This window comes from Paramisgurnus dabryanus, chromosome 3, assembly GCF_030506205.2.
Source record: "Paramisgurnus dabryanus chromosome 3, PD_genome_1.1, whole genome shotgun sequence".
Taxonomy (NCBI): Eukaryota; Metazoa; Chordata; class Actinopteri; order Cypriniformes; family Cobitidae; genus Paramisgurnus; species Paramisgurnus dabryanus.
The window spans coordinates 14,059,323-14,087,040 of record NC_133339.1 but is presented as its reverse complement, the minus strand read 5'-3'; the positions used below and the strand labels follow the sequence as shown (position 1 = coordinate 14,087,040).

At 38.2% G+C, this 27,718-nt stretch overlaps 1 protein-coding gene across 5 annotated transcripts in view; it reads left to right on the top strand.

The window, feature by feature from the left end:
* Positions 1-27,718, top strand: part of LOC135769018 (uncharacterized) — a 178,654-nt gene that overhangs the window by 149,047 nt on the left and 1,889 nt on the right. Inside the window, exons 1-3 of one of the 5 annotated variants that reach the window (XM_065278379.1) lie at positions 1,179-1,320; positions 22,704-22,914; positions 26,260-27,718. The exon at positions 26,260-27,718 is cut by the window's right edge and continues 1,889 nt beyond it. In XM_065278379.1, coding sequence (XP_065134451.1) covers positions 22,827-22,914; positions 26,260-27,461 — 1,290 coding nt within the window. In that variant the 5' untranslated portion in view covers positions 1,179-1,320; positions 22,704-22,826 and the 3' untranslated portion in view covers positions 27,462-27,718. Of the gene's footprint in view, positions 1-1,178; positions 1,321-13,555; positions 13,768-14,158; positions 15,226-22,703; positions 22,915-26,259 lie in introns of those variants that run through there. The other 4 variants (XM_065278381.1, XM_065278382.2, XM_065278380.1 and 1 more) reach the window with 4 other exon arrangements.

Sequence of the window (27,718 nt, the reverse complement as noted above, 5' to 3'; positions counted from 1 at the left end):
ATATTATTTCATTAGCCTATAGAAATATTATAAGGCATCTTTAGCCATGTATATGTAACAAAAAAGGGGAACGAGATAATTTAATTGCTCTAGTCTAGAAAGTATGCCCCTTGGCCTTTCGCCTTGGATGGTCTCCGCCGGTTGATCGTGTGGGCACCTGACGAAGTTTGACAGACGGTAGGCAACTTTTATCGAAATGGCCCCGAAAAGACAGCATGAGTCAGGATCTGACAAAAGAAAGAAGAAACTGCAAGATGATGCCCGTGCATTACTTGTTATAATTTATAACTTAACGTGCAAGTTAAATTGAGATACTGTTAAAAATGACCTATGCATATGCATTTTACAATAACTGATGCCAGCTAGCTGTTACTTTCTTTACTATCTTTCCTTGGATATCTTTATAATGATAAAGTATTTAAAGTATAACACTGGGCTACTATTTAAACATTACAGTAGGCTAAGAAAGAAAAATGTTCATACAATCCCCTATTCAGCAGTCAATAGCAAACAAAACAATTACATTTCATTTTGACAAAAATAATCTTTAATCTTTTTGGCACTGTATAGTATATTGATCACAATCATCAGAGACCAAACAGTCAAATGTATTTTTAACAACCAGCATCTCTACCTAGCTAACCACAAGACTTTTAGCCTCTTTATGACGTATAACGCATGTGTTTGTGTATAATCTGCATTTGTTTGTTTTTTTGTGGTCCAGAAGAACAGCCTAATGTTGAATAAAAAAAGTAAGGGAAAGTTGTGTTGTTTTATTGTCTTTTCAAGTAAAAACACTGCATACTGACCAAACTACCTGCTGTTTTTAACATAGCTAATAGTCAGCATTGACATGTTAACCCATTTAAAGCACTGGTAATCCAGATTTGATAATCTGAAAAAGTGTGTATCTGTATCAGGGTGATCCAGTCAAATTTTGCTTTGAAAAACCAGGACAAAAGTGAGATATAACATTTATTTAAGTTGTATTGGTGAGGAATTATTTGAATGTTTGTGTGTATTTGGGTTAATGTGGTTTTATTTATTTACGTATTTATTTGTATAGTAAGGGAGATAGAGAGATCTATTATCAGATCCACGCTCCGGAGCAGAGGGGGCGGTAATGCGCCTATAAACTGGATGCCAACCGCCTTTAAAAGAGAAGAAGAAGAGACGAGACGAGGGAAATTTATGAGGAGAAAAGACGTGATTTTCGCGTTTCTTTGAGGATTTAAAAACGAAAATCTTGCCTGCAATCAGAAGTACTGCCCGCGTTTTTACCGCGAGGAGGTGACTCGTTATTACTTCGGACTGTTTCATGTAAGTTTGAAAATAGGGGCTACACAAATGTTTGTGATTTAAATAGGATGAGGCTTGTAAAATGCAGGTACTAAGTAAGTTACTTTGCTTTTAAAATGACGTTATTCTTTTACTTTACTATATTATAACATCTCACTTTTAAATCCACTACATTTCATACAACTTGAAATAGTACAGTTACTTGAGTAGTGAGTAAAAGTTCTTCATTGTTTTAAATAATTGGTAAAATTGTAAAACAATTTTAAAACGTTAAAGTTTAAAACACACGGAACAGATCCTGCTAGAATACCTTTTCTGAACTTTTTGTATGACTTCCCTTACGAAAATTAACCATGGCTTTACTACAGTTAAAACAAAAAAACATGGTTAGGCTACTGTAGTAAAACCATGGTAACCACAAAATAAACATGGTTTTCAAAAACTATAGTTAGTGCAGTAAAACCATGGTTTTGCTGATAGTAATCAATCCAACTACACTTTTACCACAATAAAATGGTTATTTCGTAAGGGTTGGTGGCTTTCATTGACTGTAGGTCGGTTCCTCTCGTTATCACACAGATGTAAGTTTTGACATCTAAAATGTGTCACATTACAATTCATGACTAAAAACATCTTCAATTTGATTACACTTTAAAGTTTTATGAAACATCGATACATTGTCATTTTTTTGTGTGTCCAAGTAAGATTTTTCACATGTTCAGAATGATGCTCTTGAGATACAGTTAAAGATAGCAGATGAATATTTACACCTTTTGCACTTAAATCTTTGAATGTCAAAACATTCAACATAATGGCTGGTTTTCATTGTGGCTCCTGCGAAAATGTTAGTATAACTGACAATTATCAGGAAAAATAAAATTTAGTTGCACTTGATAGTGACCCTAGCAACTTGAATCCACCTATGGTCAGTGGACGATACATTTACTTCTCTTTTCAGTGTTTCTTTGCAGTTTGTAAAAAATGGCTCTGAATTCTTGTTAAATCTGTTGGCACAACAGCTGTTGTCTACGCATTTTTTCTTTGATTTCACACTGTAAACAAATTCTGTCTTTTACTCAATTCAATTTTATTTATATAGCGCTGATATATACCATGAGGCTGCTAGGCCATTTAAAGCTTTGTAGGTGATTAGTGATATTTAGGGGTCAAGCCCAGAATGGGCGAAGACCCCTATTGTATCTGTTAGTTTTCTTTTTCTTCCTCCGCCATTGCGGTCTATGGCAGCCTATAGAACCGTAAGTAGGAAAGTTATGAAATTTGGCACACTGATAGAGGACTGTCAAAAAAGTCTCCACAGCAAATTTGAAGCCTGTACCTCTAACCCGCTAGCGCCACCAACAGTCCAAATGTGCACTTATGTATTTGCTTATAACTTCTCACCCGTAAGTCCTAAACACTAAATTCTGATTCCTTCGCTCAAGACGATTCGATTGGACCCTATGACGTCATTATCCGTCATGAAAAATGTTCCACCATTTTGATTTATTCATAAAACCTACTTTTGCGAACTTGTCCTAGAGCTTTTGCCCAACTGCCACGAAAAACGGTATGTAGCATCTAGAGACACTCAGGGCAAAAAGTTATTAAAAGAATTTTGATAAACCATTCCGTTTTCGTATAGCGCGTCAACAAATTTTACATAGAGCGCAAAAAAACAGGTTTTAGTGTGTATCTTCGCCAATCTTATGTCTATTGACGCCACACTTTGTAGTTGTGATGCCAGTGAGGATCTGAGGGGGCATGCAGAGTTTCGTCACAGCGCCACCTAGTGGTCATACGAATGCTGTACATGCTTATAACTTTGGCTGTGATCAACGTGTTTTCACAGGACTTGATTTTTGGAGCTGAATAGTTGCCAAGTCCAACGATACCAAACATGCCAGATTTCGCCTTACGGTTAGCCCTGCGCAGCAAAACAGCACTTAAAAAACATGCACGAATATCTCCGCGAGCGTTATTCCGATCTACTCGTAAACACCATAGGAAGAACATTGCATTACCTTCTGAACAAAAAGTTCTATTGGCGTTATATTAAAATTTTCATCAGAAATGGCCGAAAATTGCAAAAAACGAAAAATTACCTTTACATTTTGTGTTTTTTACACATAAATGGTTATAACTTCATAAAGCAAAGAGATTTTTTCACCATATTTGATACGCTGATGTAAGACCACAGTCTGAGGCTACACAAAAAAAATTGAATGCTTGCACCACTAGTTGGCCTTATAATTGAACAAAACCTTTGAAATCAAGCCACCCCATGGTCATACAACTGTTTCTTCACTAAACTAAAGTGTATAGTCATAAAACTAGCTAGATCTAACACAGTTATGACCTGAGGTTGCATGCACAACTTTGTCATTGCGCCACCTAGTGGTTTTGAGATAGAAATATGGTATTTTTGCCTAAAACTGCTCCAACAGTACATCTAAAACCTTGGGTCATCATGTATTATTCCTTTCATGGCTTGGAGATCATTGGTGCATGCCAATTAACTCCTTAGCAACCAATTAGGATACCTTATCAACCCTTTTTACAAGAGCTATAATTCTGCATCAGAACATCGTAGAGACATGGGGGTGATCTCTTTTGACTCATTAACACCAATGTACCATTTTGTGAGCTGAGAATTGCCACTGCAAGCACCACTCACGTTTTTTTCAGTGTTTTAGTTGTCAATGCTCCTCGAGAAGAGAGGGAGAGATTACACTGAATGAAAACACAGCTTTTTTGCTGATAACTGTCATATTATTTAGTCTGAAATCAAGAGATTTTCCTAGGTTCTTTAAACTGCTCATCCGAATTCAACTTTACTTTCTTCTGTGCCCTTTTTGGCTTGACCCCGGCATTGCTGCTTGCAGCTATATTTTAAATTGTATGCGATATTTAACTGGTAGCCAGTGTAAAGATGCCAGAATTGGGCTTATGTGGTCATACTTCTTAGATCGAGTAAGTACCCTTGCAGAAGCGTTTTGAACTAGCTGAAGCTTGTTTACTTGATTTGCATGGCATCCCCCGAGTAGTGAGTTACAATAGTCTATTCTAGAGGTCATAAAAGCATGGATAAGCTTCTCTGCGTCAGATGTAGACCGTATATAGCGTATTTTCGAGATATTTCTAAGATGGAAGAATGCTGTGCGGCAGACGTTGGCGATATGACTATCGAAGGATAAGTTGCTGTCGAACATCACACCTAAGTTCCTAACCGTGGAAGATGGCACCACAGTGCAGCCATCTATGTGCAACTTGTAATCTGGCATATTATGTTTGTATCGATTCGGTTCAATAATAAGTATCTCTGTCTTATTGGAGTTGAGCTTAAGAAAGTTATGTGCCATCCAGTCACTAGCATCGCTAATGCAGTCTGTTAGCTTAGAAAACGTGTGTGTTTCGCTGGGATGTGAGAAGATGTAAAGCTGGGTATCATCCGCATAGCAGTGAAAACTTATGTTATGTTTCCTGATAATGTCTCCTAGGGGTAACATATATAACGAGAACAGGATAGGACCTAAAACTGATCCCTAGGGTACACCGTATTTAACCAGGGAGCAGTGTTTCCGCTATAGACATTCAACCGTGGCGGCCCGCCACTCCTAAAATATCCCTGCCACGCCTGCGGTTGTGGATAGAAGGGATACAGCAAACGAAATCTCGTTGGATGAGCACTGTTTTATCCTAATCCTTTAACCAAACCCAACTCTAAACACAAAATTTCACACGATTGTAGGATGTATTTGTATCTAATTTAGCCAGAACCGCTGTTTTCATCCTAATAATCCTACCTCCAAATCTAATCCTTAACTTTTCGGCATTTGCTGTATCCCTTCTAGACAAAACCCACAGCGGCAGCTCGCAAAAAAGCTACCGAAATGTCCGCTCTGCGAGACTGGCTGTCTAGAAATAAATTCCTTTCTGGATTTGCGTTGTTCACTCATTTATAAATAAATCTCCTAAAATATCATAATTTCCTCCATGGGTTTAGTTTCATGCACAAATAGATTTAAATCAACAGAGGATTATTAAGCTACGTTTCTGTTTTGAGAAATAATAATAAAATAAATAAGCCTATACGAAATATGTTGCACTTAAATAATTATTAAATTGACAAAACGAATAAAAAAGTATTTGAGTTTCTGTTCTTTTTTTGTGACGTGCTCTAAAACCAAACCAGCAGAAAGCACGTCATGTTTTTAATGATTATAAATAAGCACAAGGTTTTCTCCTTATTGTGAGTTTACACAAATAAAAATACATCATTTGAAGTTTCGAATGTTGTTTTACTTTTATCTTTATGACTATAAATTTAGGGTAATTTAAGCTGCAAGGTCATCACGCATATGATGTTCACCGGCGCATATCTACACCAACACAGCGCAGGGCTGCGAGAAAAGACATTACTAAACTTTTGATTTAACATATTACGAGTTTTTTGGACATTCATTTGGAATCACTGTACTCATATTATCAACTTATCTGGCCATTAGTTATTCAGTATAGGCTATAAGCGCAGCGCGCTGCTGACCGCTCAGCTGTCAGTCAATCGTCTGTGCTTTAGATCGACACTCACAAAGTTTCACATTAAATGATAAGATATTTGTCCAAAAACAAAAGGCTAAATACTGAATACTACTTATATGCGACTGCAAGACATTAATAGTCGAATCTGTTTGTAAGGAAACTTACATTATTCCCGTGGAAGAGAAGAACGTTGGTAATAGAAACTTGAGGCAGACGGTGAGACTGTTTTATCTGTTTTCAGACGAAACAGCAGGGTCGGGGTACCTGCAGGTGAACCGCATAATATTTGATCTAACGGGTGTAATAGGCTATTCGCGTGTCATTTGTGTTGTAGATGCAGGTCGGGACTCAATAGACAAGAGTAAAATGCAGGTCTAACATCCAAGACCAAAATTCGACTCGTTTTTAAATGTCCCGTGCTTATTTGTGTTTAAGATCTGTCTGAAGACCGGTAAAGGTTTATATTTAACTGCGCGATTTGCGGTCTTTGTCAAATAGTACGGGTGTGAAATAAAATTGCTGCTGATGTCGGAGAACTGGTCGGTTGTTCTGTCTATTACAGCGGTGCGGATTATCAAACAGGACTGCATGACTTTGTAACAGCTCTGTACGCTAAACACGAGGACGAACTTGCAATGCACTCTACATTAAAACTACAATGAAATATCCGAACTATGTACGTAGCTATGTAACGTTTTTTTTAAGAAAATACAGTTTAGATCAAACATAGAAAAGCAATATGCTATAAATATAAGGAAAAGTAAATGACAGCGTGAAAATTATAAAAAATACATGTTAGTTTACTGTAGCCTATATTCTACATACATTTTTTTTACATTTATAATCATCATGGGCGCCCCTGCCGCCACAGCTGAAAAAAATCCTAGAGGAAACACTGAGGGAGTGATATGACTCTTCCTCGTTTACATAAACAAAGTGATAGCGATTGGTCATCTATTGTAGTAGGTTTAAATGAATCAAGATGTTCGTATGGTAGTCTAGTGTTAAGTGAACTAATGGGTAGAGTGGTGGCTGCCTGGGTAGCTATGATGTTTTCCCTAATAGCCGTAATTTTGTTAGAAAAGAAGTTCATGAAGTCGTTACTATTGTGTTGAAGTTTACTATTGGTTTCTGTTTGTTCTTTGTTTCTAGTCAGTTTTGCAACTGTGCTAAAGAGGAAACGAGGGTTATTATGATTCTCATTTATAAGCTTGCTAAGATGGGTAGATCTGGTGGTTTTAATAGCCTGTCTGTAGTGTTTAACACTCTCTTTCCATGCTGCACCCATACCTCTAATTTTGTGCTTCTATAATTTCTTTCCATTTTTTTAGCTGCCTTTTTAAGGGCTGCGGCGTGATGGTCATACCATGGAGCTGGCGGGTTTTCTTTGATTCTCTTTTTTCGAATGGGAGCAAGTTGCAAGATGCTCCGAGCAACGGCATCCAATGTGTTAGAACAGAGATTGTAGTATAGGTTTTCTAATACAATATCTAGATCGTCACAGTTATCTGTTACATGTTTAATTTGGGACAGGTCTGGAAGAGTGCTAACAAAGCTGTCTTTAGTGGTGGAAATTATTGTTCTGGCTAATCTGTAGCATGTTGTGGATTGAGTGAACCTATCTAGAAGTACAGTGTATGACACAAGGTAATGGTCAGAAACTGCATCACTCTGAGGTGATATTTCGATTTCATTAATATTGAGTCTGAGTGACAGAATTAAGTCTAATGTGTGCTTACGAGTACCACTCACTGGGCGTAACCGCAGTCCCTCTTGCCGAAGTTGACGTCACGTGCATACCCTCTATTCTGCTGTTGCACGTAAAATGTTTTACTTACATTTACAACAGTGCAAAAACAGCAGTGGAACTTAAAGCTACAGTCAGCAACTCTGGAGGATTGAGATGATTTCAAATATTTACAATTTTCATGCACTTCCCATATTACCACCGAGCAGTGGCGGCAGATGACTTCTTTTTTCGAGGACGCTCGATGTGAAGTTCATCACAACACAGTGTTTCCCATACATAGGCTCTACTTGGGCGCTGCGCCCAGGTAAATTGCGACCCCCCCCCCCCCCAGGTAAAAAAAAATCACTTTACGAATTTCCGTATTTTCTGAACTCGACTGGATGACCCGTGTTTTGGAGAGAGAGAGCGAGAGAGAGAGAGCGCGAAAGAGAGAGCGCGAGAGAGAGAGCGCGAGAGAGAGGTGGGGGTCGGGTGACCGTGAAGATGATGCACGCGTCATAAACTCATCATCCAGCGCGGCAAACTGGATCAACTGCAGCAGCACATACGGAGCAGCCAGGGAACACACTGCGACCAAAATGGTCGCATATGCTTATGTGCATATGTGTTTATAGCATCTAAGTTGGCTTCATTTTGCGTGCAAGCACGTTGTGTCTCTCCGGTTGAGTGTCCGTTCACGTGCTCTGTTTCTCAATGAATTGGGCGCGACGCGAAGCAACCTCAGTGTCACATTGTATCCTTTCATGTTTCTGAACTTGAGCAGAGTTTTACCATTAGAGGTCTTTCTTCACTGAGGACGCGGGACCCGTACGGTTCCGGGTTTATATTTTAAATGGTCAGATGGGTCCGGGTCGGTCCTAGTTCATTACTTCGGGTCCCAAGTCTGATTAATATTGTGTGTAAAACCCGAGTCGATCGGAGAACGGCCGCTAGCGCAAAGCTCGAGTGCTGTTTCAGCGTGCCTCCGGTTTCTATGGCGATAGCAACTGGCTCTTGTCACGACCACGCGCCGCTTCATTTTCTTTATCCCATTTTTTAATAATCTTACTATTAATAGACAATATCTTTACTAAAATCTAAACAGTTTGCACAGAGATTGTAGCAAAAAACAGTGCTAATACTGAATGAGCAAAGCTCTAGCTGACTCAGGATATAAAAAACGCAAAGCTGTAATGTAAAGTCTGTCATCGGGACAGCAATTAGACTTTTAAATCTGAAATAATGAGTGGATTAAGCTTTTTTTAATCGGCAAAAGAGAAATAGAAAGCAGAAGCAGTAAAAGTGCCTATATAGAAGTTATTAACATTATAACATCAGTCACATTTATAATCTATAGACCTGCACTGTCTATATAGGCTATAGTATACATAGTATTGTATATAATTGAGTTTGATAAAAGGGGTCATCAAATTGCTTCATATATCAGTGCAAAAACATAGTGTTTTCGTGGTGCTTTGACAAACAGCGTCAGCATTGTTTATGCAAAAAAAGTTTGGGGTGGTTAGATTAATGAACTATAATGTGAAATTAATATGAATGTTTTATAAATCAAAGTATTGTGTTGTGTCACACATTATTAGTTCTTTGTTACATGTATAGTAGACCATTTTTTGTCGGTGGATAATAATGATTGCCCTTTTCACCAGCTACCACCACAAGTAAATTTCAGATCTGTGGGAAACACTGCAACATGTATGTACCTTGTCATGTGTGTGGTTCGTAATTTCAAAATATGTGTTCTGCGCTTTGAGGTATTGTGTGTGCATCACGTGTCATGCCAAAATAAGTGCCTGCTGCAGACGCGTCTAAAGGGTTTATGATAAAAGAGACGCTCGCGTTTGCCAGATACTCGCATAATCTCATGCGTATTCAGAATGTACTGTAAAGGAGTGTCTAGCGTGTATTTTGGGAACGTGAGCGTCTCTTATCATTAACGGTTTTGACGCATGTGCAGCAGGCACTTATTTTTACAAAACACGTGATGCACACAGGATCTCTCGACACACAGGACACACATTTTGTAAAAGAGAACCACACACGTGACAATCCAAACACTTATTTTGAATTTGCGCATTCTCGGATGAGGAGTCACGAGCTGCCACCGAGCAACCTCCCATCAGGCTCGTCCTCGACGAGCATTCGACTTAATGCAGTGCCGAAAGAAATGAAAGGCAGATGACGTCAAAGTACCGTTGAGTTGAAATTAGACTTCTCTGTATGATTTCTCTAGTCACTTTTACGTCATCTGCCTATCAGTTCTTTTGGTGCCACATAAAGTCAAACAAGCCTAATGTAACGCGCACGTGGGGGAGGGTGGATCTGTGGCATGTGCAAGAACTGTGATTGACAGGCAGATTTTACACAGAATTAAAAAACTATATTCATTCAATTGGGAAGTAAAAGGCTGTACTCCAATCGGCATTCACTGAAGGGGAATTCTGTTAAAGAAAATATATCACCTGGCAGTGAACTTTGAGCTTTATAATTCAACAGGTATTATTTATGTTATTATAGCAACATTACACACTAACTAAAGGTTGAAAAATGGGATCAGGAAAAACGTGAGTATGTTTACTGAGTATGTTTTAGGGATGCACCGAAATGAAAATTCTCGGCCGAAACCGAAAAAGGAAACCAAGGCCGAAAAACTGAAACTGAAACACCGAAAGAAATGATTATGCCAATTATTAGTGCAATTGCATTTATAATTATTTAAAATAATTATTTGAGGCACAGATCAAATTATTTTTCGGATCAGCAAAAAGGTGGGAAAAATCTAATAAACAATAAAGAAATTGCAAACATTTATAAAAAAGAACAAAGTTGTACATTAATAAGGTCTGAAATTAGCATTTTAACACAACTGAATGCTATTTTCACATATTCTCTGTTCTGTTGTCAGACATATAGTGGTGTTTTCCCAGACAGGGATTAGACTAGTCCTAGACTAAAATAAATATAAGAGCTGTCCAAACTGAAAACATCTTGCACTGACATATCTTTAAATACATCAGTGCCTTTAGTTTGTCCTCAAAATGCACACAAGTAATGTTTTTAGTAAGGCATGTTTGTTTAAACTAATTATATTTCCTAATTAAACTAAGGTCTAGTTCTGCCTTAAGATAATCTCTGTCCAGGAAACCACCCCAAAGACTATTAAAATAGTGACTAAACATGACCCAATAACCTTGTGTTTAATCCAACCAGCTATTACTTTAACTACTAAGTTACTAAAATCTTGATTTATAAACGAGACATCGCAGACAATTCGGTGCAAATTACAAAATTGCCATTACACAGAGTTACTACAGAAGGCATGCGCGGGCATAGGAGAGAGAGAGCTCGCGCACAAGCACATAGAGAACCAGTGTGTGTGGGAAAACACTGCTAACCTTTCATGATAAACTCGAATCAGTCGTCTTCTCTGTCAGTAACATCTGACGTTTAAGTGAAAATGCAAGTACACAGAGGAATCCGCATGGACAACACAGCCAACTTTTAATTCTTTCACTCAGTGTCATGTATGAGAGGCGCTGTCTAGGGGCTTCACGCACAGAGAGAGAGAGAGAGAGAGAGAGAGAGAGAGAGAGAGAGAGAGAGAGAGAGAGAGAGCGTGCACAAAAGAGGCACCACCGAGTGCTCACAACAATAAATGAAGCCGTTTTAAATGAAAATAAAAATGTAAATGTTGCGACCATTGTTGATTTTGTGGCGCACACAAACAAATAAATGTATGAATAACACTGCCAGGAGCAGAAGCCGCCATTACGCGAGATTAATGTAAACAGCGTGACGCGTCACGTAGTCGACGTAATCGATGACGTCGACGTAATCGATGACATTGTTGCGTCGTTGCAGCACTATTGAGCACGATGGGGAGGGGTGGGAGACGACTGATCACCGTGAGTGAAACCCAAGCGCTAGCGCACAAATGGGAGGGGCGCGGTTGACATTCATTTTCGGTTTACATTTTCGGCTGGATTTTTTCTTTCGGCCCGAAACCGATAATGCCATTTTCGGCCGAAATTTTCGGCGACCGAAATTTCGATGCATCCCACGTATGTTTACATGTACACCAATAATCTGATTATTTCTAATAATCAGAGTAAGGACTTAATCGCAGGTAGACATTTACATGACTGGAGCTAACCTCTTCACTCCTGTTTACATGCAGTTTTTATTTTAGGATTATTCAGTAGGGATGTGCATTGATGCATCGCGCTCCCATTAAAAAGAACTGTCTACAATCGATTCAGAATCGTAAGGCTCCGATTATGGCTGTCACAATTATGAAATTTGGCTGACGGTTAATTGACTAATAAATTATGACGATTAATTGTCTGTTTTATTGCTTTGAAATTTAATTCTCATAATTTTTATTCATAAAATAATTTTCACACGCTGTTGTGATTATTTAAATGAAATCTTTTGCAAAGTTTACCTGGCAATAAATATTAATACACATATTTAAAAGTAATTATTTAATGAATATTGTATGTCCTTACAGATCCTTATAACATTCTTCTCTTCCTAAATTTGGAATTGTTGTATGGGAAATGTATGTTTTACCTGGCAGTTCATGCTACTTATCAAAGTTTTGCAGCATTTCTTTAACTGCTGTTTTTGCACTGTATTGAATGGCTTTGCAATGTATCGCTTTACACTGTCAGTGTACGCTTACGCTTGATACTATCATATTTCATATATAATGTTTATACAGGCGCTACAGCTCCCCCTTGTGTTTTTTAAGAGATGTGTAATCATTGCGGTGATCTGAAATCATCACGATAAGGTCAAACAATCGCGATGAGACGATTATTTAATCATTGTGACAGCCCTAGCTCCGATTCAGTGTTTCATGCACAGCTTGTGCATGTACTACGGCTCCGTGATCAGTAGGAAGTCCTTATCAATCTAAAATCATTGCAAGTTTGACTCGTTTATAACGTGCATTTAAAAAAGCAACAATCGTCAAACACAATCATTTAAAATATTATTTATTATCATGAAAATACCTGAAACAATTTGAAGAACAGCGATATAAATATTCCTTTAGACATTTCCTGGAATAGTGTTTGGTATGCTACTTCTTCTGTGGCACAAATGGTGATTCTAAGCGAGAGCGCCCCCTGGCTTTTGGATGTGGCTGCATTTCACCGTAATTCATTCAAATTCATTCATTGAGAAAACGCGCAGTTGCCCGATTAATTGTCACAACCCTATTATTCAGACAGTCCAATGCAGAGCACAAATGATGAACTCTCATACTGTCCACTGTTTTAATTTACTTGCGTTCAATGACAGACATGTTCTTATGGACACATTTCATTATTCGGTGCCGTGGTGAAGACAGAAATATTATGACAGTTAGGGCTGGGATGCTTGTGAGATGTCTTCAGGTTCGTGTTAATGCAAACAGCCAGCAGATGCGGAGTTAATGCACTATTTGCAAGGGAAGGCAGCTGATATCAGTGATGACCTGCTGGCTTGGGGGCGGAACAATGAGGCAAGATATTGGTCGTTTCTCAGTCCGAAAACTGTAGCCTCCGGAGGTTGCATTTGCAAGCTGCATACGTCATCTTATTTCATAAAATTAACAATTATAAAGTTGACTATTATTCTTTGTTAATCATACATTGTTGTAATATGCTCAACACCGGCTCTCATTGAAAATGAATGACTTGCGGCTACTTTGAACTCTAACCTAAAAATAACCCACATGGAACATTCTGGAAAATTTATCTTTAGGTTATAGAATGAAACCTAAAAATAGCCTACAGGGAATGTTCTGAAAGGAGGAGGAAACCTAAGCCTTGCTCAAGGATTGGGCGCAATATTCATTTTGGTGGGGTTTTTTCAGCCCAAACCGATAATGCCATTTTCGACTGAAATTTTCAACGACCCAAATTTTGGTGCACCCCTTCCTCTATGAATGTTTTACTGACAAAGCCTCTCTAAAATCTCCAGCCACACCCATTAAGTGATTGAGATCTTCAGTGAAGCTCCTCCTACAACAATCCACCAACAAATGCTGGAGTCAAACACACAGAGAAATCACTCCATGTGTGACAACTGAAATCTTCATGACATATTGTAGATGCTGGTGAAAGAGGAGCTTGAGAAGATGACAGATCCACAACCATGCAGAATAAAGGAAGAAGATACTGAGGAACAAATAGGTTGGTGTCTATTTTTCAATCTTTATTATTGATGGTTGAAGAATAGTCATAAAAACATTAGGAAACATGAGGGGAAATAAACTAAAATCCATGAGATGATAACATCTCATGCATCTATGAGATGTTCTGCATCTCATAGATTCAGTAGAATTAGATTGAAACATCAGGTAAAGAGTTTTATCCAAAGCAACCTTCAGTGGATTGAATGACCACTCTAGTTCTACTAGAGTTAAACTGCAAGAGCAGACACTGACAATAGAAATTACATACTGTACTTCACATGAAAGATAACACATAACAGACCCACGCCATGTTGCTTTTTTCATACAATCTCAAATGTGTTTTGTCACTCTGGTTTACCAGTTTTAACGATTTACTTTCTTCATTTTAGATATGATAGAAGTGAAAAAGGAGAGTCAAGCTGAAGTGGATGAGAAACATCAGATTGTAAAAATAATCCATAATGTTTCACAGAAAGAAACTCTGAAGACAGAAGACATAAAGTGTGAAAATAGTTTCAGTGAAGATGAACGCCCTGCAGATCACAAGAGGACTCACAGTGAGAAGAAACCTTTCACATGTCAACAGTGTGGAAAGAGTTTCAGATCTAAAAGTAAACTTGAGGCTCATCTGAGAACTCACACTGGAGAGAAACCGTACACGTGTCATCTTTGTGGAAACAGTTTCACAGTTGAATATAGCCTTAAGAAACACATAAGAATTCACACTGGAGAGAAACCATACATGTGTCAACAGTGTGGAAAGAGTTTTACATCTTCAAGTAACCTTACGACACATGTGAAAATTCACACTGGAGAGAAACCCCATGCGTGCCATGAGTGTGGAAAGACTTTTACATCTACACGTTACCTTAAGAAACACATGATAACTCACACTGGAGTGAAACCGTTCACATGTCTTCAGTGTGGAAAGGGTTTCAGAGATAGAAGTAACCTTGAGATTCACATGCGACTTCACACTGGAGAGAAACCTTACACATGTCTTCAGTGTGGAAAGAGTTTCAGAACAAAAGCTAACCTTGAGACTCATATGGGACTTCACACTGGAGAGAAACCTTACACATGTCCTCAGTGTGGAAAGACTATTAAAACAAAAGGTTACCTTGAGACTCACATGAGACTTCACACTGGAGAGAAACCGTTTACATGTCCTCAGTGTGGAAAGAGTTTCACAACAAAAGGTATCCTTGAGACTCACATGAGACTTCACACTGGAGAGAAACCGTTTGCATGTCCTCATTGTGGAATGAGTTTTATGTGGGAAACAAGTCTCAGAAATCACCAGCGCTTACATTCTGAAGAAAAGACATTCAACTCTTCTGTGCAGTTATGAGTTTATTAATTCAATTCAATTCAATTTTATTTATATAGCGCTTTTCACAAAAGTCAATTGTTTCAAAGCAGCTTTACATAAATAGAAGCAGTGAAAAGCACAGAAAACGACAGATAGCACAACAAAATCGATGAAAGCATGAGCAGTTAAATTTGCTGCGGCTATGACTCAATATTATAATTGCACGTATTATTAAAGCAACGTATAGAAGAGGAAGCTAGGTAAAGCCCAAAAAGGCTGCCTCCCCGGGGTGAAAAACCCCCTAGGAGAAAAAAAACCCCGTGCTTTTATCCGAGGAAAAATAAGTCCTAGGAGGGAAAAACCCTTGGGAGAACGGAAATGGAGATTTAGCGGAGATTAAGCGGTTCTGCCGGTGATCGTTGGTCAGGTATCAGCTGGGCATAACGTTGAAGGACAGCCAGTAGATCAGAGGTGTGCCGACTTTCACATCTACCGGGACTGGGTCTGTTTGTCTCGTCCTCGGGTCGAGGACGAGACAGGGAGAGAAAAACAAAATCGTATTAGCGTAGCGGCCGTTCATATGTATTGAAGTGTCACACAGTGATGTGGTTTAACTCAGCTTAGTTCCAGACAGACTAAATATTGCGGCATAATTATGTTATCCACAGTTGAGGATTTAGCAAATTGGGGGCCCAATGCGAGGGTATATATGGTAAATAAGGGTCACCTTCCGATCTTTAAGAGAAAATGAAACCTGACGACCCGTTTGACTAAGGCCTAAAGCCCCACTGTCGTCGTTAATACAGGTTCAGTGGCAAACGGGTCTATATTGTATACCATTTACAGGACCAGGAGAAAACGCCAAAAACATCGCAACCCGACCATACGTGTTAACCCGTTTGACTAAGGCCGGAAGCCCCACTGTCGTCGTTAATGCAGGTTCAGTGGCAAACGGGTCTGTATGGCATACTATTCATAAGACTTACGATAGCGCCAAAATCGCAACCCGACCATACGTGCCAACCCGTTTGACTAAGGCTGAGAGGCCCCACTGTCGTCGTTAATGCAGGTTCAGTGGCAAACGGGTCTGTATGGCATACTATTCACAAGACACACGAAAGCGCGAAAAACGCAACCCGACCATACATACCAACCCGTTTGACTAAGGCTGGAGGCCCCACTGTCGTCGTTAATGCAGGTTCAGTGGCAAACGGGTCTGTATGCCATACTATTCATAAGACTTACGATAGCGCCAAAATCGCAACCCGACCATACGTGCCAACCCGTTTGACTAAGGCTGGAGGCCCCACTGTTGTCGTTAATGCAGGTTCAGTGGCAAACGGGTATGTATGGCATACTATTCACAAGACACACGAAAGCACCAAAATCGCAACCCGACCATACGTGCCAAACCGTTTGACTAAGGCCGGAAGCCCCACTGTCGTCGTTAATGCAGGTTCAGTGGCAAACGGTGGCAAACTATTTAATGCAATTCATTTTAAGTGTTCATGCAGAAAAGGTTTTTATTTATTTATTTGGTTGGTCTGTGTTATGACCGTGAGTGCTTTGTTCCGTGAAAATAACTATTGCGAGTTAAGAACCTTTACTAGACAAATTATGCGAATGCTTTGTTGAAGAGAAAAGTTTTAAGTCTAGATTTAAAATGATCGACTGTGTCTGATTCTCGGACATCGGTTGGTAAATCATTCCAGAGCTTAGGGGCTAAGTAGGAAAAGGATCTTTCACTTTTAGACACTTTTGATAGTCTAGGGATAATCAATAGGCCAGAATTTTGCGACCGTAGTGTGCGTGATGGATTGTATTCTGATAGTAATTCTCTAAGATATGAGGGTGCTAAGCCATTTAAAGCTTTGTAGGTGATTAGTGATATTTTAAATTGGATGCGATATTTAACTGGTAGCCAGTGTAAAGATGCCAGAATTGGGCTTATGTGGTCATACTTCTTAGATCGAGTAAGTACCCTTGCAGAAGCGTTTTGAACTAGCTGAAGCTTGTTGATCTGATTTGAATGGCATCCCCCGAGTAGCGAGTTACAATAGTCTATTCTAGAGGTCATAAAAGCATGAATAAGCTTCTCTGCGTCAGATGTAGACAGCATATGGCGTATTTTTGAGATATTTCTAAGATGGAAGAATGCTGTGCGGCAGACGTTGGCGATATGACTATCAAAGGATAAGTTGCTGTCGAACATCACACCTAAGTTCCTAACCGTGGAAGATGGCACCACAGTACAGCCATCTATGTGCAATTTGTAATCTGACATATTATGTTTGTAGCGATTTGGTTCAATAATAAGTACCTCTGTCTTATTGGAGTTGAGCTTAAGAAAGTTATGTGCCATCCAGTCACTAACATCGCTAATGCAGTCTTTTAGCTTAGAAAACGTGTGTGTTTCGCTAGGATGCGAGGAGATGTAAAGCTGGGTATCATCCGCATAGCAGTGAAAACTTATGTTATGTTTCCTGATAATGTCTCCTAGGGGTAACATGTATAACGAGAACAGGATAGGACCTAAAACTGATCCCTGCGGTACACCGTATTTAACCAGGGAGTGATATGACTCTTCCTCATTTACATAAACAAAGTGATAGCGATTGGTTAGATATGACCTTAACCAGGCTAGCGCCTGACCACTGATACCAACATAGTTTTCTAGTCTATTGAGTAGGATTCTGTGGTCTATTGTGTCAAATGCTGCACTAAGGTCTAGTAATATAAGAATTGAGATTTCACCACGATCGGATGTTAATAGGAGGTCATTTGTAACTCTAAGCAACGCTGTCTCTGTGCTATGGTGGGGCCTGAATCCTGATTGGAACTTTTCATATGTACTATTATTTGTCAAGAATGTGCGTAACTGGCTTGCCACTACCTTTTCTAATATTTTCGAAAGAAAAGGGAGATTTGAGATTGGTCTAAAGTTATTAAGTTCTCCTTGGTCAAGCTGTGGTTTTTTAATCAGCGGTTTAATAACTGCTAGTTTGAAAGCTGTTGGAACGTATCCTATTTCTAGCGATGAGTTAAAGATGTTTAGAACCGGGGTTGACACTACAGGGAATACTTCTTTAAGTAGTTTTGTGGGAACGGGGTCTAATATACAGGACGATGATTTGGATGATGTGACTAGTTTAGAGAGCTCATCTATTGTAGTAGGTTTAAATGAATCAAGATGTTCGTATGGTAGTCTAGTGTTAAGTGAACTAATGGGTAGAGTGGTTGCTGCCTGGGTCGCTATGATGTTTTCCCTAATAGCCGAAATTTTGTTAGAAAAGAAGTTCATGAAGTCGTTACTATTGTGTTGAAGTTTACTATTGGTTTCTGTTTGTTCTTTGTTTCTAGTCAGTTTCGCAACTGTGCTAAAGAGGAAACGAGGGTTATTATGATTCTCATTTATAAGCTTGCTAAGATATGTAGATCTGGCGGTTTTAATAGCCTGTCTGTAGTGTTTAACACTCTGTTTCCATGCTGCGCGCCATACTTCTAACTTTGTGCTTCTATAATTTCTTTCCATTTTTCTAGCTGCCTTTTTAAGGGCTGCTGTGTGATGGTCATACCATGGAGCTGGCGGTTTTTCTTTGAATCTCTTTTTTCGAATGGGAGCAACGGCATCCAATGTGTTAGAACAGACATTGTTTAGGTTTTCTATTTCAATATCTAAATCGTCACAGTTATCTGCTACATGTTTCATTTGGGACAGGTCTTTATGAATCAGAAGATACACACGAGTGGTCTTGAGTGGATATGTAAAGTCTTTCCGTGGGTTCACACCAGCCGCGTTTGAGGCGTCAAAATCCGGGTTTCCCGGACAGGGATTAGACTAGTCCTAGACTACAACATTTTTAAGAGCTGTACAATCTAAAAAACAAATTGCACTTACATATCTTAAAATAAAACAGTGCTCTTTGTTTTGCCTCAAAATGTACACAGGTATTTTTTTTAGTTAGGCATGTTTGTTTAAACTAGTTATATTTCATAATTAAACTAAGGCCTAGTCCTGGATTAAGTTTATGCCTGTCAGGGAAACCGCCCCTTTGAGTTTACTCACTTCATTCGCATGTGAAATTCTAGTCATCGAGACTTTCGGAAATTTGCGTCATGGGAGGGGCTTCTGCGACTCCGTTCGCTTTCTGTAATCACTTCACTACTAGAGCAAGCTCCTGATTGGTTAACGCAGCACGATTTTCCGCCAAAGTACAAATTTTTCAACTTGCTCATTTGCCGTGGCAACGCCCAATTCAAAAAACAGAATCGCGTCTTACACGCCGCACTAAACGCCTCATTTGCACCGTGAGACCTCGCACGTCTTTATATTGACTTAACATTGAAATCGCTCTTGCTTGGCTGGTCTGAACGCATCATTAAGCTAGGGCCCACCAAAAGATGTATTAAATCTTATCAGACCAGATACCACAAACATGATGAGAAAAAATACACTATATTGCCAAAAGTTTTGGGACACCTGCCTTTATATGCACATGAACCTGAATGACATCCAATTCTTAATCCATATGGTTTAATATTGAGTTGGTCCACCCTTTGCAACTATAACAGCTTCAACTCTTCTTGGAAGACTTTCTACAAGTTTTAGGAGTGCGTTTAATTTTTGACCATTCTTCTAAAAGCACATTTATATGGTCAGACACTGATGTTGGACGAGAAGGTCTAGCTCGTAGTTTCCACTCTAATTCATCCCAAAGATGTTCTACTGGATTGAGGTCACGACTCTGTGCAGGCCAGTCAAGTTCCTCCACACCAAACTCGCTCATTCATGTCTTTATGGACCTTGCTTTGTGGACTGGTGCACCGTCATGTTGGAACAGGAAGGGGCCATCCCCAAACTGTTCCCCCAAAGTTTGGAGCATGACATTTTCCAAAATGTCTTGGTATGATGAAGCATTAAAAGTTCCTTCCACTGGAAGTGATTGAAACACCTGAATTCAATGATTAGGAGGGGTGTCTCAAAACTTTTGGCAATATAGTGTATAGGATTTACCAGTTTTGTTCCTATAGTATGTGGATTGCCAGTAGGGTGGCCATTCGGGCCAGTTCCGCTGGACACGTCCCGCACATGTTTTCGGGTTCGTTCTCCAGAAGTCGCACGCATACGTCATCGAGGTTCTCACATTTCAGTTAAAATACATTAGAAAATTAAGATTTATTTCTTGTAAGACATACAATCATTGTAGTTTCATTCTTACCTTGAAATGTAACGGTTGCTTTTCTGAAATTTAACCCGAAATATTAAACCTTGATGACGGATGCGGTCGACCAACGCGACTTCCGGAGAACGAACCCGAAAACATGTTCGGGACGTGTCCGACGGAACTGGCACGAATCGCCACCCTAATTGCCAGTATGTGGTCATCACAGCACACCTCATATCTTTGTTGTTTGTGAGTCTTGACAGAGAACATAGAAGTCTTGCGATGTCTCTCGTGGTCAAACATGACTTCACAGTAAACAAACATGATGGAAAACGGTCATAAAGAAATGTCATTAATACTGTGGACTGCACCTCACTTTGGACTGTTTCTGCTGCACCATAACTGCGGTTGTTATTGTTTCGTCTTTCATCAGCTCGCTTTCTGATTCATGGTCTTTTGGGGGTCTATATGATCCCAGACCCTCTTCAAATAGTTAAAAACATATGCCGTGTTATTTTTTATTCTGATATTTCATGACCGTTTCTATTTACATCAGATCATTTTACAAATGTTTTTTCTTGATTATCGATTACATGTGATGCTGACCCCAGTAATAAAAGTTATAACTGTATGACCACTAAAATGATTGTCACACGCTTTGAATCTGTTCGGCACACATAACACTGTTATCTTAGCATTAATAGTTGTGTTTAAAACATAGCATTGTACTAATAAAAGTGAATAAAGTGATAAACATGTTTATTTACTTATTTTAACACCATTAAAAATGTCTTTAGAAATTACAGTATTATTGTCTTGTGTTTGCCAGGAACTTACTGTAGATTTAAATTTTTTATTTACTTGCAACAGTTTGTTCAACTTAAATCAACATTAACAAGTATTTGTCTTTACAGAATAAAACTAAAATAAGAGCCTCATGCAAAGCATTCTGGAAACCAAAATCTGAATGAAATAAATAGAAAAAGGTTGATGAGGATTTCTGGTTCCCAGAATGCTTTGCATGAGGTTCTTATTTTAGTTTTATCCTGTAAAGATAAAGACTTGTTAAGTCTTTAAAGACTGATACAGACCTACAGATTATTTTTAATAAAAACACATTTTGTAAGTAGTTTCTCTATCAGACGCATTGCTCAACACAAGCGTCACTTTGATCTTCGGATGATAGCTCTGGATTGTCTGGAAAGAAAAAATGTAGACATTTATGTTAAGTTCATATTTACTGAGAGTGAAATCAGGATTTTGTCAATTTCTTGACAGGTTTGTTTCATTTGTGCCAATAACCTTACAGTGAAAAAACACTCAATAGTGTTAATAGAGCTGTTAACAGACCCATCAGTCTTCATGAAATTTTTTTGTTTCAGTCACATCAGTGTTAATAGAGCTGTTGATAAATCTCATTATTCCAGACTGATAGTTCTCATTTACACCCAATTTATAACAATGATCTCTTAAGATCTGAAAAATTTACTCACAAAGCAAATGTTGCTGATTTAAATAAGATGAGGCTTGTAAACTGCAGTTGTTAAGTACCAAGTAGTGTTGCTTTTGATTTTCAAGTATCTACTTTGTGTTTTTATTTTAATGTATTATGTTCTCATACACACAAAATGTTTGAATACTACAATTTTACTGCATTACCCCATTGCGTTAAAAAGATGGATAACAGTTGTGTACTTTTTACTTTTTTGTACTGAATTTCTTATATTTTTATCTAATGCCACATCCACAATATATTTTAAATAAAAAATCCTTTGTATTCAAATGAATGTAAAACTACAAGTAGTAAGCGTCTGTATTGCTCCTGCATTACATTATGTAAACAGTTTTTATGTTAATGAACTACACAGATATCATCTATCAGTAAATGTACACATCTTGTAAATCTGAATGAATTTAATGAGCTTATTAACATCGTAAAATACAGCGCAGAGCCATAGCATGCCACCATTTCATTAAAATGAGACTAAAGCGATCACAAATTAATGTATAGATTGGGGAATAAATTACAATCTTTAGTGGGGATGGGCAGAAGTTTTGTCTAACTAAATCTTTCCTAAAGGGTTACTGTACCTGATATTAAACTCTGATATTATACAAACTGTGCCGTCTCTTTGAGGAGTATACTCACTTAAGCATTTTAATGGGAGGCACGTCTACATATCACTGCATTATTGTCTTGACATACAGAGTAAGATATAAGCAGATGAATATTTACACATTTGGAACTTAAATATAAATATATTATATTATAAATAATACAAAAATAATTAAAAAAACTAAATATAATCAAGTTGGATTTACAAGTAATTACATTTTTTATCTTGAACTTTTTATATAGGGATTTTTTAGTGTATCTGACATAAACTGGACGGATTAAATACTGAAACCGATGCCTTTATGAATGTTTTACTTACAAAGCCTTTTTTTAATCTCCAGCCACACCCACACAGTGATTAAGACCTTCAGTGAAGCTCCTCCTACAACAATCCACCAATAAATGCTGGAGTCAAACACACAGAGATTCACTCCATGTGTGACAACTGAAATCTTCATGACATAATGTTGATGCTGGTGAAAGAGGAGCTTGAGAAGATGACAGATCAACAACCATGCAGAATAAAGGATGAAGATACTGAAGAACAAATAGGTTGGTGTTTTTTTTCAATCTTTATTATTGATGGTTGAGGAATAATCATAAAAACATTGAGAAACATGAGGGGAAAATAAACTAAAATCCATGAGATGATAACTTTCTGCATCTATAATAGATTCAGTAGAATTAGATTGAAACATCAGGTAAAGAGTTTTATCCAAAGCAACCTTCAGTGGATTGAATGACTGTGATCTCCATGCAATGCTCTACTACAGTTAAACCTCATGTTGTGTTCACGTCATTATGGAGATCATTTTCTTTTACCCAAAAATAGTAGTTAAAGTTATTGCATCAGACTGAAATTTATTGACTTTGTTTACAAAGACTTTGCTTTTGGGATTCTCCTCCGCCCCACCTTGTTTCACTTGAGGTGTTTTTGGACAAAATGACCGGCCTACAGAAAATAGTTTATAATCAGGGTCTTCTAATGTCTCAAACAGAAGAGAGAAAAGGAAGAGATGCACATTGTGTGCCCAAAAAGATGTCCAAACAAGCACTGTCTGTTTTAAATGCAAAGCGCCCATTAACAAGGCACATGAAATAGGCTATTGTCATTCATGTGCATACGTTCAGTAAATGCATTAGATGCATGCATCATTTACATGAGTTCACACAAAGTTTTTGTCATTTTGTCACAGTGTTTTTTATTTTTATTAATGACTTGGATTTGTTAGGGAACGGCACAATTGTAAAATAATTTTCTGTGTTTTGTGATCTTTCACCTTCACTTTAAACGGGCGATCATTTTTGACCGGGATCACCACAACAAGTGTGACTCTGCTATTATTTTACAATGTAAAAAAATCAGTAGAAATTACAGTGTAACTTGCAGCTGGTTGGCGGTAGCTTATTGTAGATTTAAATGTATGCCTTATACGTAAGATTAGATGCATTTTATTTTGAACATTTGTAATGTCGAAATGGTTTCATAAACATTTATGGTTTAAAGATATTTTGGAGCATCTAAACTCACCCTTACCCTAAACCCAACCAGTTCTTAACCACATAAAACACAACACGTAAGCAAAAGTACAGTCAGGTGTTTATTGCATAAGTTGACCAAAAAACAGCAGTATAAAACAAGTATTGCAAACAATTCACGTTGCAAACCTTGTGAACTGAAGCCATATGATCACTTTATATGAAGAAATCCATGAATGCAACGCAAACAGTCCGATCTCATTCAAATATAAACCGAAACATAGATCATGATGCAGTCGCTCAGGACAGCCAATAGCGCATCAGTTTTATAGCTAACCTAATGATGCAATTGGTCACAAGACACACGAGAGCCAACGCTATTTCACAATCAAAGATGATATATAATCGCTTCTTCTGGCGGCAGTTTTTGAATCCGTATACACAGGATATGATATCTACGGTGGATTGTGTTTTGCATCTTTTCTTCATGTAAATCGATTGTGGCCTCGGTACACTTGAAATGTTTTAAGTAATTTTTGAAAAAAGTTGTGATTGTTTTGTATGCTGTGTATTATATCAAATAATAAATAAATGTGTATGTGATTTGCTCTAAATTCCTGAATAGTGTAATGTGTAATAAAATACAATGAATCCTGGCATTTTAAACTGATAATCATACCCAAATGGATGTCATTACATCAAAATTATACCCCAAAATATAATTTCATACCCTAATATATAAAGTTTCACCTCTAGCCAGTAGAGGCGCTAATTTAGTAAACGCCTCTGTTGGGTGTATTTGAGGGAATGGACAAACGACCAAAAAAGTTGTGTGGGATGTGGGTTGGAGGATACGTTGTTAAGACATACTTTATTCTTTAATTTTCTCTGAGACACATCAAACTTACAACACTGTATTCACGTCCAGCGGTAGACTGAACCGAGGCATAAAACTCCCACAATGTCTCATTTAGAAGAGAAGCAGAGTAGATCTTGAAATCACAATTGTTATGTATTCGGCGCAAAAAGTCACTGAAAGTCTTAACTGCCCATTAAGTGGTCTTTTTCCCATTGACTTTATCTTTGTCGTACTCTTTAAAGAAGAGACGCACACAAGTAACTCGCGCACGCATCACACGCATCTCTCTCTCTCTCTCAATAATGAATTTAAATAAATGTGATAATTCATTTGAATAATAAAAGCAATCTGATGGCTCTACTTAAAGCGGAAGGAGTGCTAGACCTTACCAGCCATAACTTAAGAAAATAACTGTCATTTTTACCCATCTGTTAAAAAAATTACACTGTAAACATCAGTTACACCTTTAACTTGTTTTTAACTTGGCAAATTTCAACATCATACACCCACATCCATAAATCCTCATCGGACCCCAGCTTGTGTCCAGTTGGAAAATCTAGCTACACTGACCCCATGAATCCCTCTCTTAAGCCATAGCCATCTCGAGGCTTTCTCTGCTTTTCTCAATTTTTATTTTTATTTTTTTGAAAGACAAAAAATTATATGCTATTATTATTATTATTATTATTATTATTATTATTATAGTTTCACATTCACATGCACATTGGATGCTTTTCCTCGCAGGGGGGTTTGTGGGCTTCACTTTACGTGAGAGAGCTTGTAGAAAGAGGATTCCTTCTTTGACTTAATGTGCGCATCTTGGGCTCCTAGCATCTGAAATGAATCCAGCATCATAAGCAGCTGCGCTTCTCTCTGTCTCACGTGCACATGCTCTCACATCTGTCTGAAGTCTAAACATAAACTAAAGTAGTAATCCTTACGTATTTGTTCAGTTTTATGCGTTTCATGCGAGCTGAGGCCAACTATCCCTTTTGTTTAACACATAACCCGCTGCATCTTGGCGGTTCTCTCGCGCACGTGTCAGATAGTAATCCTGTTTATGATATGATTTTCAAGGAGCTGTAGCAATACATCCCTCATGTTTAAAATATAAATCGCGTTCGACCGGTGATTTTAACTTTTTTTCCCCGCCAGCGGTTTCTTCAAAGGTTTGTTCAAAAACAAGTTTCTTCAAAAATAAGTTGTGGGTGTGATATCGGTATTGCGGAAAGACGGAAATTGTCGTCATTGGCAGGGAATCGGTTTTTTTTATTGAAGAGTTATCTCGTCAATGGCGGGGAAAGAGTTAAAGGCACCTCTGAGAGTTTTTTCCCCAGCATGGCGACATGGGGGCGTGGCAGCATCGATGATCCCATTTTTAAATTCAAAGTTTGAGGTTGTGACTTAATTTCGATCGATTTCGATTTATAGCCGTGTTTTATCGTAAATAAAGCACACCTATTGACCAATCGGAATCAAGGATTGGAACTAACAGTTTTATAAAATGTGTTTTGTCACTCTGGTTTATCAATATGAACTATTTACTGTCTTCATTTTAGATATGATGGAAGTGAAAGAGGAGAGTCAAGCTGAAGTGGATGAGAAACATCAGATTGTAAAAATAAACCATAATGTTTCACAGAAAGAAACTCTGAAGACAGAAGACATAAAGTGTGAAAATAGTTTCAGAGAAGATGAACGCCCTGCAGATCACATGAGGACTCACAGTAAGGAGAAACCTTTCACATGTCAACAGTGTGGAAAGAGTTTTAGAAGAAAAGATAACCTTAACTTACATGTGAGGGTTCACACCGGAGAGAAACCTTACACATGTAAACAGTGTGGAAAGAATTTCAGAACAAAAGCTAGCCTTAACACACACATGAGGATTCACACTGGAGAGAAACCACACGTGTGTCATCAGTGTGGAAAGAGTTTTACAACTGCAGGTAACCTTAAGAAACATTTGAGGATTCACACTGGAGAGAAACCTTACACATGTCAACAGTGTGGAAAGAGTTTCTCTGCTCAAGGTAGCCTTAAGATACACACAAGGATTCACACCGGAGAGAAAAAGTTCACATGCCATGAGTGTAAAAAATGTTTCAGAATAAAAAGTAGCCTTATAGCACACATGAAAATTCACAAAAGAGAGAAACCTCACATGTGTTTTCATTGTGGAAAGAGTTACGGTGATAAACGTGGACTTGAGACTCACATGAGAATTCACACTGGGAAGAAACCTTTCAGATGTCATGTGTGTGGAAAGAGTTTCACCTTTCAATCAGGCCTTTGTCGGCACAAGAAAGCTCACATGGGGGAAATGTTATATGCATGCCAGCATTGTGAAAAGAGTTTCCCAGATAAAAGTCAACTTAAGATACACACGATGATTCACACTGGAGAGAAACCATTCACGTGTCATCTGTGTGGAAAGAGTTTCAGAATAAAAGATTACCTTAACGTACACATGAGGATTCACACTGGAGAGAAACCACATCTGTGTCATCACTGTGAAAAGAGTTTTACAACTACAGGTAAACTTAAGATACACATAAGGACTCACACTGGAGAGAAACCTTACACTTGTCAACAATGTGGAAAAAGTTTCTCTGCTGAAAGTAACCTTAAGAGGCATGAAAGAATTCACACTGAAGAGAAACCGTTCACATGCAATGAGTGTGAAAAATGTTTCAGAATTAAATGTAGCCTTATAACACACATGAAAATTCACACAGGAGAGAAACAATACGTGTGTTGAGTTTCAGAAATAAACATGGACTTGAGACTCACATGAGAAGTCACACTGGAGAGAAACCTTAAATATGTCTTTAGTGTGAAAGGAGTTACACAAGTGAAGTTGCTCTTAAGAAACGCGTGACAAATCTCACCGCAGAAAAAACTTTCACATGTCATCACTGTGGAAAGAGTTTTATACATATTTAATACCTCAATAGACATGGAAATAAAATACTCAAAATTATTGACAAATACATGCACAGTTATCTGTGAACTGTT